General features: G+C 46.2%; 1 protein-coding gene across 2 annotated transcripts in view; it reads right to left on the minus strand.

Moving 5' to 3' along the window:
• Positions 1-3,263: 3,263 nt before the first annotated feature.
• LOC115084243 (lanosterol 14-alpha demethylase) overlaps positions 3,264-17,927 on the minus strand; it is a 64,492-nt gene continuing 49,828 nt past the window's right edge. For both annotated transcript variants that reach the window (XM_029588848.1, XM_029588849.1), the window contains exons 7-10: positions 16,595-16,790; positions 16,107-16,202; positions 9,641-9,809; positions 3,264-3,596 (exon numbers count right to left, since the gene is read on the minus strand). In XM_029588848.1, the coding sequence (XP_029444708.1) occupies positions 3,421-3,596; positions 9,641-9,809; positions 16,107-16,202; positions 16,595-16,790 (637 nt within the window). In that variant the 3' untranslated portion in view covers positions 3,264-3,420. The remainder of the gene's footprint in view (positions 3,597-9,640; positions 9,810-16,106; positions 16,203-16,594; positions 16,791-17,927) is intronic.

A 17,927-nucleotide genomic window follows, 5' to 3' on the forward strand; every position in this document is an offset into this window, starting at 1 on the left:
CAGCCTCACATCATTGTGCAGGCTTACGTCCCTGCACGCTCTGACTGGCTCCCGGACGACCGAAACGGCGCCCACGAAAGGACTGAGAATAAGATTGCTGTCTGTTAGCACTGTGACGAAAGGAAGAATTCGCTCCCCGAGACGTCCGTGACCGTCGACCACCGCGAAAACGAGGACAAGAGGCTGGAGCCCCACGGTACCTTGGCCTATCCTCCGGTAGCCGATGGACCTTATTCTCGCCTAGGGATTCAATCAGATCCTCCAATTCCTTGCCAACCAACAACTTCCCTTAAAGGGTAAGGAGCCCAACCGTGCCTTGGAGGTTACATCCGCAGACCAATGACTGAGCCATAGCAGCTACCGCGGTTACCATTGTTCTGGCAGATATGCGCAAAAGATCATAAAAGGCATCCGCACTATAGGCAATAACCGCTTCTAAGCGACTTGCCTGGCGCACCTCAGAAGACAGGGACTCATTGGCCAAGAGCTGCTGCGCCCAGCAAAGACCTGCCCTCAGGGAAAAATTACTGCAAATTGCCGCACGAATTCCCAACGCTGAGACCTCAACGATTCGCTTAAGCTGAACTTCCAATTTTCTATCCTGCAAATCCTTAAGTGCGGTACCTCCGGTTACCGGGATGGTGGTCTTCTTTGTCACCGCTGCTACCGCCGAATCTATCTTCAGCAAGCGCAACAGCTCCAAAACGTCAATTTATCCATCGCCTTTGCCACTTTCAGACCCAATTCTGGAGTATCCCACTCCTTAAAGAGCAAATCTGAGGCCGAGAAATGCAAAGGAAAAGCCGAGGGAGGACCCCAAAGTGACCGGATCTGTCACCCCGAGACGTGACTCCACCTGAGGAAGTGGGATCCCCAGTTCCCCCAGGATTTCCAGAATGAGGGGCCCTAGCTCGTCCTTCCGAAACAATCTAATCACCTTCGGGTCATCTCCCTCTGCTCCCTGAGCGACTCCAGAACCCGTGGTCCCCGGCTCTCCTGTCTCCCTCAACCCCCCTTGGGGGCTGGGACGGAAGGTCCTGATCCTCTGTAGACTCCTCCAGCTCCTCTGACTCCGAAGAGGAACCTTGCTCACCTCTGGACCCCCGGGACCAGAGGGGATGACCCTTGGCCAGGTCCTCAGCCACCAGGACGGGCCTGGATCTCTTCCCCGCTGTAGAGCCGGACTCCGGAGGCGGGTTCCCCTGGGCCCTTTTCCTGGCCATGCGGCGGGCCTTAAAGGCCTTGTGCATGAGGAGCACAAACTGTGAATTAAAAGATGAATCCGAGGATCCCTCTTCTTCATCCCCTTCCGAGAGGGGATCCTCGCTGGGGGCACTGGGCCTCGCTGGCCTTCCCCCCCGCCCCAGCAGCCCTGTGTTGGGGTGATAAACGCGGCGGGGGGGATATCCTCCCCCCCTCTCCGTTTGACCCGCGTTTGCCTCGGCTCCCCGAGGCGAGAAAATGGCTGCCGTTCCCGCCAAAAATCGCTCCCAAAATGGCGGCCGTCCCCGGGAACCCCGAAGACAACCCGGCCGAGATAGCTGCTGCAGCCGCGGCGGACCCGGCACGAGGCTGCCTACCCCCCAGGTCCCCGACGCTCCCTCTCTCCCTCCCACACACGCAGAACAGAGGCTGTCCCTCAGACCCGCAGGCCCTACAAGCCGCCTGCCTCGGCATGGTCTGCCGCAGAGCAGGAGAGAAGAGCCCGCGAAGAAACAATCAGGCCCTCCCCCTCCCAACGAGCGAACCAGCAACACGGCACGGACCCCGGCGGCAGAGAGAGAGAGAGAGAGCACAGGCAGGGAACACAAAACAAAAACAAATTTTTTTATTATTTTTTTTTTTTACCTAATCCTCGGTTCCGGAGCCAGCTGGGTGTCACCCCCAGCCCTGAAGAAGTGCCGGAATATGGGGCTCCCCCACTCTTCGGCAGCCTCAACCAGGGGGGAAAGGTCCCCTCAGGACCTCACCCTCCCCTGGGAGGCGGGGACTGGGACCAGCAGGCAAGCCTCTGCGGTCCTTCCCTTCTGAGAACCTAACTCCTGCTACTTTCTCCTTTTTTTTTTTTTTTAAACTACCACCTAAAAAAACTTAGGCTAAGCACAGACTGTAGGTTTTGCACCCTCTCCACCTGCTAGGAGACAGAAGAATACTGCCAGACTGTAGGTGGCACCAGCCTAGATATAGGCGGAGTTTGGTTTGTAAACTTCTGTCTCCATCTGCTAGAGGGGGGGCCAAACCCAGGAGTCTGGACTGATCCGGGTACGTACAGGGAACGAGCATGTGTGGGTGAGTGATAAAGGAAGCAAGTTTGTGTTGTGAGAGACACACAGAGGAAGTATGTGTGTGTTCATCTCTCTCTCACACACACGCTCCCTCCATCTCTCACCAAGCATGTGTGCGCGCGCACATGCGTGTCCCCATCTACGATAATCTTAGGATAACAGATATGGAGAAAAGGATTTTAAAAATCTCCCTATTTTAATTCTGGGTTGTTATTTAATGTGTTTGAGGTTTTGAAATATATTATCGATGTTTAAGAAATTTTAAAATTAGATATTGGGGCGGGGGGGGAACAAGTATTGCCCCCAGGTGCCAAATACTCTAGGTAAGCCTCTGCATGCATATACTCCCATCCCCACCCGATCTTTAATTATTTCATGGGGCAGCCCTAAAGGTAGTCTCTCAAACATGGTAGCTGCCTTCTTAAAATAAGAGCAACTTTAAGAAAACAAAAAAAACAAAAAAAAAAAAAAACCCCTCTCACCCCAGCCAGCCAGCACTCTTGGGCTCTAAAAAGAAAAAAAAAAAAAAAAAAAGATACAAAAAATAAAATTCCGTACCCCCTCCAGTTAGTTATTTGAAAGAAAAAAAAAAAAAAAAAAAAGATTCATATCCCTCTTTTTCCCTCACCCTTACTAAGGCACCAGTTCCTCAAAAAAGTACAAAAAAATCATTCCTTCCCTCTCTTCCCCCTTGCCAGCAAGATTACTACAATCATCCATGCCCTATGGGCATTTTATTTTCTAGTTTGGGCCAGTCCCGAGGGAAAGGAGCAACTGCAACTGAATGTTAACTACAGTTTAGTTTTTACTACACAATTTATTAAAAAAAAAAAAAAAAAAAAAGAGAATCTAAAGGATTACTTCCTTTCCAGAATCAGCCTTGTGGCTCAGGCAGTTAGTGTGACCTGTGTCCATAGTGCTGTACTTCATAAAATCATAATTCTCAGGCCATAATATATATAAAAAAACCACAACAAGTTTTAACAGGATTAGACATTTTATCATTAAATCATATTCACGCTCTAATATCCACAAGACCTATTGAGTTCATCCTGCATGGCCCGTATCTGGCTGGAATTTTCATAGGAAACAGCAGGTATAGAGTTCACATCAACAGTCATTTTGTACCCAACGTTCAGTGTCTCCTCTTGTATCTGATAACAGGATTGTTAGGTGTATGGATCATGGTTGTGTAGTTAATGGTAGGAAAATATCCATCGACGAGATCAAACACAAACATACGAAGCAAAGTGGACCAAATTGTCTTGATCTGAACATAAGCAAAGTTTTCACCGATACAGCGATGACGACCTAGAAAACACGAGAGGGGGGAAAAAAAAAAAAAAGTAGAAATGGTTAACATATCCAAAATCCTTGCCACAAAAAAGGAATCTATTTGTCTTTTAAATTTCACAGCAGAGTTTTCACTGTGAACTAGTCCAAATGTCTGCATCATTATTGTGCCTAATTATCTTGGATATAAAAGCTAAAACAAATTAACTGCTTGGGCCTCCTGATCAAAGACAACATGCCATCACCTAAATGGAACCTTTTTTTCTGAAAGAGATAATTATTAGTCTACATTTAAGAAGTCAGGCATTTGTGGTATCAGAATGTCAATCAACTACAGACAATAAATACATAAAAGCTAAACTAAACTGAATGCTGTGTCTAAGATATAAGGAGATGGACTGGTTCAAATGAAAGTCCAAGACTACCTTGGGCAAGAAGGATGGAACAATACACAGCTATAACACCACCGGAGTCACCCAAAGGAATGACTCCAGGCAAGACCAGGCCTGCAGCTCAGAAATTTGACATGCTGAACATATAGCCATCAGGAACACAGTCTTCAATTTCAACAACCGCAAGGAAAGACTTCGCAACAGTCGGAATGTAGGGCCCGCCAAAAAATCCAGCACCAAGTTAAGACTCCACAAGGGAACCCGTTAACACCAAGGGAGGCCTAAGGTGCTTCACTCCCTTCCAAAAAAACACAAAACAAAACAGGCCACACCAGAATGAGACTACAAGGAAACACCATTCACCGGGCCTCTGAAACAGGCAAGAGCTGCAACCTGCACCTTCAAGGAATTAAGGGCCAATCCTTTATTCAACCCATCCTCCAAAAATCCAGAATAAATGGGATCTTAATTGAACGGGAAATAACACCCCACTCCTCACACCAGGCCTAAAAAAAAAAAAAACCAAAAAAAAAACCCCCTCTCCAAATCTGTACATAAGCCAAAGAAGTGGAGAACTTGCAAGTACAGAACAGAGTCTGATCCTTGTGAAGAACCAGTCCCTGCTGTAACAGATCCATGTGTGATGGAAGGCGAAAGGGGGGTCACCACCATTCATCTCCACAATCTGTACACCATGGATGCCTGGGCCAGTCCGGCACCACCAGCAGTACTAGCCACCTGCGATCTTGTGAATTATCCTGCTAGCAAGGGCCACGGAGGAAAGGCATAAAGCAATCCGTCTTCCAGCCAGACCTGTATGAGAACGTCTATTCCCAGGGGCCATGGATCTCTCCTGCGACTGTAGAATCGAGGAACCTTCACATTGCGAGAAGTTGCCAGCGATCCACAATCAGCTGAAAACTCCTCGGCTGACAACACCCACTCTCCTGGGTCCATACTCTCCCTGCTGAGAAAGTCTGCTCTTATGTTGTCTTCCAGCAATGTGAGGCCAAGATCTGTAGATGACTTTCCACCCATTCCATAAACTAGACTATTTCCTGCGACACTTGCTGACTCTTGGGTTCCTCCCTGGCGATTGATATAGGCCACAGTTGTCGGGTTGTCTGACATCACATGAACTGCTTGATCCCACAGCCTGTGGCTTAACTATACCGCCCGGGCTTCCAGGCGATTGATGTTCCAGTGGAACTCTTTGGCATTCCAACGCCTTTGGGCCATTAACTCCAGACAGCGAGCCCCCATCTGTGGAGACTTGCATCTGTCATGAGTACCAACCAGGATTGGAGATAAGGGAACTCTCTTTCTCAGACATACAATCCTCATGCAACCACCACTGGAGGCAGGAGCAGATTTCCATCAGGAAGTGAAGCCAAACCGCATAGTCCTGAGACTGCGGGTTCCAACGAGACAGCAGAGCGCGCTGAAGAGGACGCATATGTGCCCTTGCCCACGGTATCACTTCCAGGATAGCTGCCAAAAAGCTGAGCACCTGTAGGTAGGGCTACACTGTCGTGTGTATGATGCTTATCAACTGACGCACTTGAGACATCAATTTCTGAATCCAAACTTCTGGTAGGGAAAAACTTTCCTGCCCTGTGTCGAACCTGACCCCCAGATATTCCGACTGCGATAGCTGAAGATTGCCCTTGGTCAGGGTCACCACCCAACCGAGCTCCTGCAATATGGCGATCACCCTGGTGTCACCAGGCGGCTCTCTTCCCGAGACTTGGCTCTAATCAGCCAGTCATCCAAAACGGGTGCACCAGGATCCCTTCTTTTCACAAGGCCGCCACTATGAACACCATAACCTTGGAAAATATTCTGGGAGCAGTGGCTAGACCAAAGGGTAGCACCCAAAACTGATAATGGAGCCCCAACACCTCAAAGCATAGAAAGCGTTACTATTCCATTGGATGGGAATATGAAGGTAAGCCTCTGACAGATCCAGGGAGATCAGAAATTCCCAACTACACCACCATTATCACAGAGTGTAAGGTCTCCATGCGAAAATGAGTCACCTTCAAATGATGACATTTGACCCTCGAGATCCAGGATGGGATGAAATGAGCCCTCCCTTCTTGGTCACAATAAAATAAATGGAATATCACTCCATACTTTGAGATGTGGGCACTGGAACCACAGCCCTCAGCCTGAGGAACCTTTGAAGCGTGAACTCCACTGCCTGCTCCTTCTGCGGGGAGTGGCAAAGGGACATCATGAACACATACCAAGGAATACTGTGAAATTCCAGCACATATCCTTCTCATATCACCTCCAGGACCCACTGGTCCAACATAATCTCAACCCACCTCTGATAAAAGAGAGACACGTCCCCCTATCCCTTGTTCCGGAAGGTGGGTCAGCAAACCTTCTCTGGAAAGCTCAAGAAGGTCCGCCACCCATGCCTGGCTCCTCTCTCTCTCAGGCTGTCAGGGATGAAAGAACTGAAACCTTCAAAAGGCAGAGTCCGCCAAAAGGTCGACCCTCTATAGGGACGAAACCACCTGGAACCCCAAAGACTACCCCTCATACCAAAAGGGGGCTGTAACTGCTTATCTTCTGGCAACTGAGGAACCGGAGACTCACCCCACTTACTTGCCAGTTTCTCCAATGCGCTCCCAAACAAGAACAAACCTTTAAAGGGCGTCTTGGTAAGATTAGCTTTGGAGGCTGCTTCAGCTGACCAATTTTGCAACCAGAGTTGACGCCTGGCCACTATCATTGAAGCCACTCCTCTGGCCAAGGTATGGACCAAATCACAGCCTGCATCTGCTAAAAAGAGGTGGCAGCAGGCTCCATGATCACTCGAATTCCCTCCAGACTCAACCACCTCCTGAGAGAGAAGCAGACAAGATCATGCCACTAGGGCACAACAGGAAAAAAATCTGTAAAGTCATTGCTACTGCCTCAAAGACATGATCAAGAATAGCCTCAATCCTTATATCATGTACATCCTTCAAGGCCAATCCTTCCTTTATGGGAATAGTCGTCCGCTTAAGAGATGGCACATACCAGAGCATCCACTTTGGGGAAAACGCAAATGCTCTCTCAGTCAGATCCAGGGGGTAGAGGCCTTCCAATGTCAGTCCCCCTTCAAAAATTTGCCTCTGGGGCGTTCCATTCCACATCAATCAAATTCCTGAATGACATTCATCACAGGGAAAAACAAGAGGCCTTACGTAAGGAAACCAAAATGGGATTCTTCCTATGGTCCATCATGGCATCCGAACCAGGAACACCCAGCTGTTTCAAGGTCTGAGAAATCAGGGCTGGCAGTTCACCTCTATTAAAGAAGCACAACATGGTTTGATATGGTTCCACTCTTGGAGGAATTTCCCCATCTTCCAAGGAATCAGGCTCAGCCTCATCACCAGTGCCATCCGAATTCCTGTCAACACCACCCTCAGGGAACAGAGGCGAGCTCCAGCGCTTAAGCATAGAACTGGAAGAGGGAGGAGCTACGGCTGAGGGTCCAACCGGATAGGAATGGGGAAGCAGAGGACTGTGCCTGAAGAAAGGCTTGTAAGCCTTCAAAAATTCCACCCAAGAAAGAGCAGCTGGTTCCAGACCAAGCCCAGAAGGAACTGGAGCTGGTCCCACAGAACTGCCCTTACCAGCAGAAGATCCAGTCAAGGGAGAACAAGGCCTGGTGTCCCTCCAGTCAAGGCTGTGATCAACCCATCATCAGAATGGCGGAATCAGGATTAGCAAAATCCAAGGAAAACAACTCTCCCCGAGTGTCTGAGCAGCAATGACACGTGTTAGAAGCCAGGTCGAGAAGCCTTAATATGACAGGCAACACAACTAGGAAGACACTTAGACTTCTTGCTTATTGGCGTAATCGTGGTGGTAAACGTGCATCTGAACAGCTCGCAGTCAAAAGGGGGAATGCGCAGAAAAAACAAGCACCTGACGGGATGTGCGGCAAAGTGCATGCACAACTTGTGCGCCAAGCTAAGCATGTGAACAGTTTAAAATTTGTGCGCATAAAAAGCAAGCACACAATGCGTGTGCAGAGCCGATGTACTGCGCATACTGACAGCCCATAGAAGGCAGCACAGCACTCACAGGCGCACGCGAAAAACAGTGCTGCAGCCTACCATGCGGCATGCAAGAAATAAGCCTAAGTGTGGGGGCTAGCCCTCCAGGGGCCGCTCATCCCGCTAGGCTGCCCAGTTCCCCAATCCCAATGGGAACAGGAACAGGAACAGGTACGGCTCACCGAGCACGGAGATTGGTGGAAGTCCCTTTTTTTAAACCTTACTCAGCACTTACTGGCTGAGTATGGAGACTGTCTCCGGCTGCATGGGGGAGAGTGCATCTGCCGACACCGCCGTGCTCAGCCTCCTGCACCTGCTGCCTTTCAGGTGAACTAGCAGTTAAGTCCACGCCGGGAAACCCAGCTACCAGACCAAGGCACACCTCCGAGGGACCACAAAAATCACCTCAGGAATTCTCAGCTGGAGGAGGGACCTTTAGGTATCACCGCAGGAGAGCAGGGGTTTTTCTTTTCCTGAATTTAGAATTTCAAATTTCTCCTTCCAAAAGGTTCAAAGCAATCCCCATAGGGAGAGGCATGACCACCATCTGCTGGAGAAGAGAAGATACTAGCAGGTGGGGTCACTGCAGGACTTTATATACTGTGACATCAGCTTGTTCTGTCTCCATCTGCTGGCAGGGAGCATAAACCCACTGGTCCCGAGTCCATCTCTCTATTCATTAGGAAATTTAGAATTTATATTTCACTTTCCCCAAAGTAAACTTCATCTCAATGCAGATTGCAGAATCAAAATATTGTAGGAATTCCCTCTCTACAACAGTCTCTGGATACAAGCGTACTCTTCATCTGACGAGGCCTGTGCTGTCTTAAACACTCGTGTACATCACCATTTTATTGGTATTTTAACATGGTATAAGCCTACAGAAACTCCAATGTTCTCCAATACCAATATGGCTACTAGAACTCTACACTACAAGTGTATGGAAGACAGGTTGTTTAAAATATTTACAGAAAAATACCTACAACTGTTTTTCAAGCAAAAAACAAACATTGGGGAAGCCAGATGACTCAGTGGCAGAGCTGCATGTTCCCATTCAGGAGACCCGAGTTGGATTCCTGTGACCAGCTCATCCTGCAGAGCCAGTGGCCCATCCCCTAGGAATGAGTCTATCACACCACAATCACACCTAGTGGCCAGATTCAGGTCACGCATACCAGCTTTCAGAAGAAATCATGATTCATGACCCTTGGCCCAAGACTGTCACTGTATAGTTGAGCTAAAAATGGGGGGAAAAACCCCTCAGTTACAAATGAAGAATCAAGATGCCATAATGGCAGAAAAGGCCAGTTCCAATGGAGCTGGAAGCCCAAAGGACCAGAATGAAATTGCTGGCTCCTGCCCAACAAAAAAAGTCAGTGTTGATTGCTGAATAGACAGACGAAAGTAGAATTCTTTAAAAGCTTTGAATTTTACATCTTGACCCCAGTTCTAGTCCAACTACCTCCACTCAGCCAATTAACCATACATAAAATCTTTCACAGAAATCACATCCCCTCTATACCCTGTGAGCAGGTAACATTTGTGATAAAGAGGAACCACTGGAAATGTTTTAATACAAAATATTAAGATACTGATCATTTCTTCTTACCAGCTCCAAATGGCACATAGGCAAATTTTTCTGCTGCTGCAGGATTCTCCTGGAGGTAGCGGTTTGGGCTGAAAGTGGTGCGCTCCATCCAGGTGTCCTTAAGTCTGTGATTAACAGTAGGAGACACACAAACCTGGTGGCCAGGAGGGATAGTGTAACCTTCAATGGTCTAAAGGAAAAATAAAGACCGTGAAACTATGGTAGACATTGCATGGTCAGGATATTCTCTCCTCTTTAATAGGAGATAAAGTGCAAATTTTCTGCCCCACTTACATTTTTTGCCAACCCCCGCCCCCCCCAAAAAAAACCCCTCGCCCCACTAAATTAAAAAACAGAACATGAAAACCCAGTGAAACATTAGCACTGTCCAAACAGCAGCTGCATGCAGTTAATCTGACAGCTGATCTTGTAAAATGCATCGAAGTAACATAGCAAGAGTAGACGTTGGCCCACAATCTGACTAGCTGTTCCTTCAAGTCCATTTGATCATCTTCTTTCTTTGGTCCCCTACAACTCTGGGTAAATGATCTCCCATACCTAAACTAACATCCAGACCCCTCCCCCTCCAACCTCTCAACCCTGTTCTTACTTCTACCCTCTCTGATACAAGCAGGCTTAAAATTGTCTCAGCAGTGGTTTCCATCACCTCTGCTAGTAGGTTATTTCAAGCACCTATCGCCCTCTCAGTAAAGAGGTATTTACTTGTTTTATTTTAATCTCAGATGTGTAAACCACCCCTCCTATAAAGGTTCTGGGTAAATACATAAAACAAATAACAAAAATATCATCTAGAACTACTACTAAACACTTCTACATTACTCGTTGCACGCAGCACCGTATATCACTTCTACAGCATTACTCGTTGCACGCAGCACTGTATATCACTTCTACAGCATTACTCGTTGCACGCAGCACTGTATATCACTTCTACAGCATTACTCGTTGCACGCAGCACTGTATATCACTTCTACAGCATTACTCGTTGCACGCAGCACTGTATATCACTTCTACAGCATTACTCGTTGCACGCAGCACTGTATAAACACATATGAGAGACTATCCTCTCTCAGAAGAGCTTACAATCTAATCAAAACAAACCGTACAGGGCAAGAGACTTGGGGAATTTTGTTTATTAAGGCAATGGTTAAAAATTAATGAGGCTGTTAGCTGGACAATCAGAAGTTAAGATTTAAAAGTAGTCAAAAAAAAAAAAAAAAAAAAGAGGGGCGGGATTAGATGGGATTTAAATAAAGCAAGAGAGGGAGCCTGAGGCACCAGCTCAGGAAGTCTATTCCAAGAATATGGTGCAGCCAGGTGGCATGCATGGAGCTGGGTACAGGTAAGAGTGAGCTTACTGATGAGCAGAAGAGGCTAGAGAGAGATAAGAGAGGAGAGGTAGTGAGGAGATGTAGAGTGAAGGCTCTTTAGGTGAGTAAGAGCTTGACTGTATACAGGAAAAGATAGGGAGCCAATGTAGTGACCTGAGAAGAGGGATTATATGGGTGTAGTGACTTTGGTGAAAGATAAGTCGCGCAGCTGAATTTTGGATAGATGGTGATGGAAAGAGATGGCTCACTGGGAGACCTGAGAGGAGCAGGTTGCAATAGCCTAAGCGAGAGTTGATGGGAGGGTAGATAAGGGTTCTGGTACTACGTTCAGAAAGGAAGGGATGGATTTTGGTAATGTTTTAGAGAAAGAAACTGCACATTTTAGCAGTGTTTTGAATATGTGTACAGAAGGAGAGAGACGTTTAAGGTTGACTCCAAGGTTATGGGCTGAGGGGACAGAAATAGACAAAGGATGAAGAGGGGACTTGGGCTGGAAATATAAAGAGTTCTGTCTTGGCCATATTGAGTTTAAGGAAAGGCAGTGGGGGCTGAACAGGCAGATGGAGTGGACCTCAAAAGAAGAAAAAAAAAAAGTGGGACTAAGGTGGAAGAAGGGGAGAGCAGCAGTTTGACATCACCGCAGCTCCATGACAGAGAGCAGCAACTGAAGCAGAGTCTTCAGGGGAAAGCCAGGTCTCAGGCAAGGTAAGAGGAGGAGGAGGAGGAGTCTGAGAAAATCTAGAAGAAAAGTAAAGTAGAGGTGCAATGACAGGAATGTGATGCTGGCAGGGAGCGTGGAGATGGATGGATGAGAGGAAGACAATTCTGAAGTTCAAGAGCAGTGGACAGTACAGATGGCAGAACGGCAGGGGAGAAGGAATGTAGGGAATGGGGAAGGTGGATTTGGTGTTAGTGGTGGATTGCAGCAGCAGCCAATAAGGCCGGAGAGGATTAGGATCAGGAAGAGAAAATGCAGTGGAGCCATAGGAAATAAAGAGGGGCCTGCAACCTCCCCAGTACCTGGCTGGCTGCTTGAGGAGTGAAGGATGGTAGTACCTCAGGCCCGAGGTGAGTGGCATTTCCCACTTTTATCTATCTTTTCCCTTCTTTTTGCAAGAGTGTACACATCATTAGCGCTCATCACTGCAGACATGGTGGTTTCACTCCTAGTTGCTCACTGGCACTGTTTTGCTGAAATCATGGATTGTCTACAATTCTTTCATCAGACGGGGGATGCTTTGTCAGGCTGTCAAGTGTGGGTCTTCCAAATGGTGACTTCTCTTTATGGACCTATTGATGGAATCTGTGGACTTCTGCTGCCTATGCAACCTTGCATTTTATGCAATTACTTTGAAGTCAACCTTACTTTAGTTATTTTATTTATTTAGCATTTTTATATACCGACATCCGTTTACACACCGTATCGGTTTACATAAAACAAACAGTTGTGGAATTACTTTAAGTCAAGTAAACAGTCTTTTTTTTTTTTTTTTTTGTTACAAGTGGGTCACAGGCCTTTCCTTTCCTTCTTTTGGCCTAGGATTTACATGACAGCCTGGAAACCTCAGACATGAAGAAAGTAGTCCATAAGTGTCACGTTCCCATCCTCTGGCCAGAGATTTCCAGGCCTGTGTTTCACAAGTGTCACAGGCATGCCTTCAGGCTGTACATAATCTATGTTTACCAGAGAGCAGCACAGAGAAGCACTTATACACAGAAACACAGACTAAGATGGCCATTTGACTTAAGTTTTACTTCTGCCCTGACCCCAGAGTTAAAAATCTCCCACATTAAAAAACATGTCCTAAAATGTCTCCCTACATTGCACTATCGCACTAATACATTTGTTGACATGTGTTATGCATGCACTAAGAACATAAGGTATGTCATACTAGGTCAGACCAGGGGTCCAAAGTCCAGTATCCTGTTTCCAACAGTGGTCAATTCAAAACACAAGTACCTGGCATGTACCCACACATTAAATAAATCTCAAGCTACTATTCCTTATTAATTAATAGAAGTTTATGGACTTTTCCTCTAGGACCTTATCCAAACCCAGTTACACTAACTACTGTAAGCACATCCTCTGGCAATGAATTCCAGCGCTTAACTAAGTGCTGAGTGAAAAAGAATGTTCTTCGATTTGTTTTAAATGAGCTATTTATTAACTTCATGAGTGTCCCCCTGGTCCTTCTATTATCTGAAGACCTCTATCATATCCCCCATAAGTCATCTCTTCTCCAACCTGAACAACCCTAACTTCTTTAGCCTTTCCTCATACGGCACATGTTCCATGCCCCTTATTTTGGTCACCCTTCTCTTTTTTGAGATGGGGCGACCAGAATTGCATAGTATTCAAGATGCGATCTCACCATGGAGCGATAAAGAGGCATTATGACATCCATCCTTTTATTAACCATTCCCTTCCTAATAATTCCTAACTATGTTTGCTTTTTTTTTTTAAATCGCCACAGCACTCTGACAGTATTATCCACTATGATGCCTAGATCTCTTTCCTGGGTGGTAACTCCTAAGATAGAATCTAACATTGTGTAAGTACAGAAGGGTTATTTTTCCCTATATGCATCACTTTGCACTTGTCCACATTAAATTTCATCTGCCATTTGGAAGCCCAATCTTCCAATCTCGCAAGGTCCTCTTGCAATTCACCACAATCCGCTTGAGATTTAATTACTCTGCATAATTTGGTGTCATCTGCAAATCTGATCACCTCACTCGTCATACCCCTTTTTCCAGATCATTTATAAACATATTAAAAAGCACCAGTCCAAGTACAGATCCCAGAGGCACTCCACTATTTACCTTTTTCCACTATGAAAACTGATCATTTAATCCTACTCTCTGTTTCCTATCTTTTAACCAAGTTAAGGCTCCAAGAAGGGCACACTTTCTGAACAGAGGGGCGCAAATGCTTCACCCCTCGGAGGAAACGTACCACATCCAGATGCAATGAAAGGGTAGACGCATGGATCTTGCCTGGCAAACAGCCCATTGTCGTCAACCTGTGCTCTCAGGGAATTAAAGGACAAGCCTTTGGTCAGGCCCCTCTGCAAGGCTAGAATCTGTGCTACCGACACTTGCCGAGGATAGACCCTGTGGTCCATGCACCATGACTCAAAGACCCTCCAAATCCAGAAATGTGTCCAGGAAATAGAAGTCTTGAGCCTGAAAAAAAAAAAAAAAAAAAAGTAGAAATCACATCTTCAGGATATCCTTTCTTCCTTAATAATTTCCTCTCAAAAGCCAAGCCACTAGACAAAAGCGACCTGCTTGATCTGAAAATATCAGGTCCTGGACATAACAGATGTGTCAGAGGGCCCAGTCTTAGCGGGTAATCCACTGCTAGATTGACCAAATCTGCAAACCAAGGCCTCCGAGGCCACTACGGAGCTACAATAATCACCTTTCCTGGATGGATCTCTATTCTCCTCAGAACTTTGCCCACCAGAGGCCATGGTGGGAACACAGATCAGGAAGTCGCGCTGTAAAGGAAGAACCAGGGCACTGACCCCTTCTGCTCCACTATCTTCTGAGAGTGAAGAAGCGGGGTGCTTTGGCATGCCATTGAGTTGCCATCAGATCCATATGAGGGATACCCTGACAGTAATGAGGCTCATTGTATCCTCCAATAGCTCCCATTCTCTGGGATCCAATTGTTGGCAGCTGAGAAAATCCACTTGCACATTGTCTGCCCCTGCTATGTGGGAAGCTGCTGCTCTGCCCAGTCCATCAGTGTCTCCGCCTCTAGAGCAAATGCCCAACTCTTGGTACCACCTTGGCGGTTGATGTAGGCAACCATCATGTTTGTCAGACAGGATCCCGACCGAACGGTTGTGCTCAAGGGGCAGAAACTCCTGCAAAGCCAAGCACACTGCTCTAGTCTTTAAGTGATTGATGGACCACTATGCTTCCTCTGTCGACCACTGGCCTTGCACCAACTGAGTGACATACTGCTCCCCAACCGGAGAGGCTGGCGTCTGGTCACTACCATCCACTGTGGAACCTCCAGGTCCACCCCACTGTCCAAATGATGTCGACCAAGCCACCACGACAGACTGGACCTGGTTGAATCTGTAAGTACTGCTGATGATCCCAGAGGATCCTTATGTGTAAATATGCTTCCGTTAGATCCAGGGAAGCCCAAACTGCCTGCTTTTTACCGCTGCTATGACAGACCTGAAAGAATCTCCATCCAGAAAAGGCGAACCCTGAGAGTCACGTTTACTTTCTTCAAGTCCAGAATTGGATAAAAAGGTTCCTTCCTTCTTTGGTACCACAAAATAAATGGAATAACATCCCATCCTCTGCTCCTCCTGGGAGATGGGAACAATGGCTCCCAGCATTCTCAGTCTTTGGATGGTCTGCTGAATATTAGTTTCTTGGCTGGTGAAGCACAGGGAGATACCATGAATTGATTTCTTAGAGGTCACGCAAATTCTAAAGCGTAGCCTTGTCCTATCAAGCTTAGCCCCCACTGGTCTGATGTGATCTTGACCCACTCCTCATAATAACAATAAAAAAAAAAAAAAAAAAAAAAAAAAGTCAACTGACCCCCTGATGACTGGGATTACGAAGTAGGTTGGCTGCACTTCACTGCACGGCCTTGGTTCTGGTAGCTCCTTGGCCGGATCCCTCTCAGTTCACTCTGCGTCCTCGAAAGGACTGGGACCAGGAGTGAGACCTCCCCTGGGTCTGCCTCTGGCCCACACCCAGAGCTCTGTTTTGATGGAAAACGCCTTTGCCCTCGAAAGCGAGAGCGAACCAGTAGAAATCCTTTGGGCCCATCCTCCGGTATCTTGTGTACCTTATCACCCAGTTACTTTATCAGCTGCTCTAAGTCTCCTCCAAAAAGAAGCTTGCCTTTAATAGGGAGCACCCCAAGCTGAGCCTTTGAAGAAACATCTGCTGACCAGTTTCATAGCCACAGGAGCCTCCAAGCCGAGGCCACGGACATCATAGTCCGGAAAGAAGTGTGAATAAGATCATATAAATCATTGGCCCCATAAGTGACCGCTGCTTCCAAGCGGTCCAACCTTTTACTACCTTAAGAAAAAAAGGGATCCTAACAAAGTGGGGAAGAAGGTGCACACAGGTCTTCAATAAATAAATATACTCACCTGTGGAGTTTTAGCCATTCTCATCATCGTCATTATGGGAGGTCTAAGCCTTAAAGTTTCTTTTAGGCAGCGGTCCAACATATTCATATCCTTCAGCTACAAAATAAAGTTTACATTGGGATTTTCATTACACAATGTGTTCTGATAACTTCATACACATATCCAATGAAAGCAAAATAAAGCACTAGTAGGAAAAACTGACTCAAGTGCACTTTAGAGGATTGTGGTTACAAGTGGAACTGACAGTTTCAGAAACACCACCTTGGGTTTTTCTACTGGCAACCATTTTGATAACAAACCATCAACTCTGATACTGTTAACACTAAGTAATTTCTATATTTGGACTACTTCGCTGGCAATTTCAGGTTTTAAAAAATTTAATGCTTTAAAAAAGTTTTGTCATTTGGCTACAAGTCTCAGTCAGCTTCCAAATGCGTCACACATTGATCAAGAAAAAAAAAAAAGTTTTAACACATCTCCAGACAAACCTGGTCATAAGTTAATGGCGGCAAGTCTTCCCCACACACAGCCTTCTGTTCAGCATAGCATTCTTCCTGCAAGAGCTTATCTTTGGCCAAAAAGAAGCCCAGCCATGCACTGGTGGTAGAGGAGGTATGCTGTCCTGCTAATAGCAGCCCAATCAGCATCCCAGCAATCTCATCATCTGACAGGGGACGCCCATCCCTGAAGGGGGAAAAAAAAAAACCAAACCCACTTCAGCAAAACTCACTGTTCAATTTCCTTCTGTCCAATAACGCATTTTTCCTCTGAGAAAGAAAAATTGTTTTTTAGCTGCTAATTTTCATTCCTGTACCACCACAGATCAGTTCAGACTCCTGGGTTTTGCCTCCCTTCCAGCAGATGGATATAGAAAGTTTTGCTGACACTGTCACAACCTAGTGTGCCACCTGCAATCCCCCAGTACTGACCTGTACCCTGCCAAGATACCATCGAGTATAGCTACAAGAAACAATCACATTCCCCTGAATGAGCAGTAGGAAGTGGAACCTTATAATGGAAAAGAATCTTTCCAATCTTAACAACGTGAGAAACTAAACTAAACCTGTGCCAGTCTTCACTCCAATTACAACAAAAGATCAAGTAGACGCTCCAATTCTCCCCTTGCCAATTGGGCAGGACTCTGGACTGATCTGTGGTACCTCAAGAACGAAAATTAACATGTAAGAACCAAATTTTGCTTTCCTTGTACATACCTAGATCAGTTCAGACTCCTGGGATGTACCCAAGCTTCCCTAAACAGGGTGGACTGGAAGACTGAGCAAAAAAAAAAAGGGCTGGAAATACAATCCACGATAGTACAGGAACAATTATTGTTGAATAAAAAAAATGAATTTATGGAAAACAGTCTGAGACGTCTGAATCTCAGACTACTGAACTTTCCCAAGGTTATTGGTGAACAGCCTAGGATTACATTAAAGAGATTTTTAACCGAGGTCTTGAAAATACTTTTGGATAATTTGCCATCATTTAATAGGGTATACTTTCTACCTTTTCGTAGTTTGAGGGGAAGAGATGAAAAACATCCTCAATTGGATTTGCAAAATTTAACACCATTTTTGGAGTCCTCTACAACCAAAATTGTGGAAAGGGCTACCCTATAAATAAATTTCGTTTGTGTATGAACCAGACCTCAGTCTTGTAATGCGTAGCTATGTCCAAAATTTAGGGGTAAATTTTCATGGCCAGTTTATTTAGATATTCCCAGACCTAGCTAAAGCCACCCAGGAGAGGAGGAAAGGCTTCTTGCTTTACGACAAGAAGCCCAGTCATTAGGAGATACATTTCAATTAAAATTTCCAT

This window comes from Rhinatrema bivittatum, chromosome 2, assembly GCF_901001135.1.
Source record: "Rhinatrema bivittatum chromosome 2, aRhiBiv1.1, whole genome shotgun sequence".
In the NCBI taxonomy this organism is placed as follows: Eukaryota; Metazoa; Chordata; class Amphibia; order Gymnophiona; family Rhinatrematidae; genus Rhinatrema; species Rhinatrema bivittatum.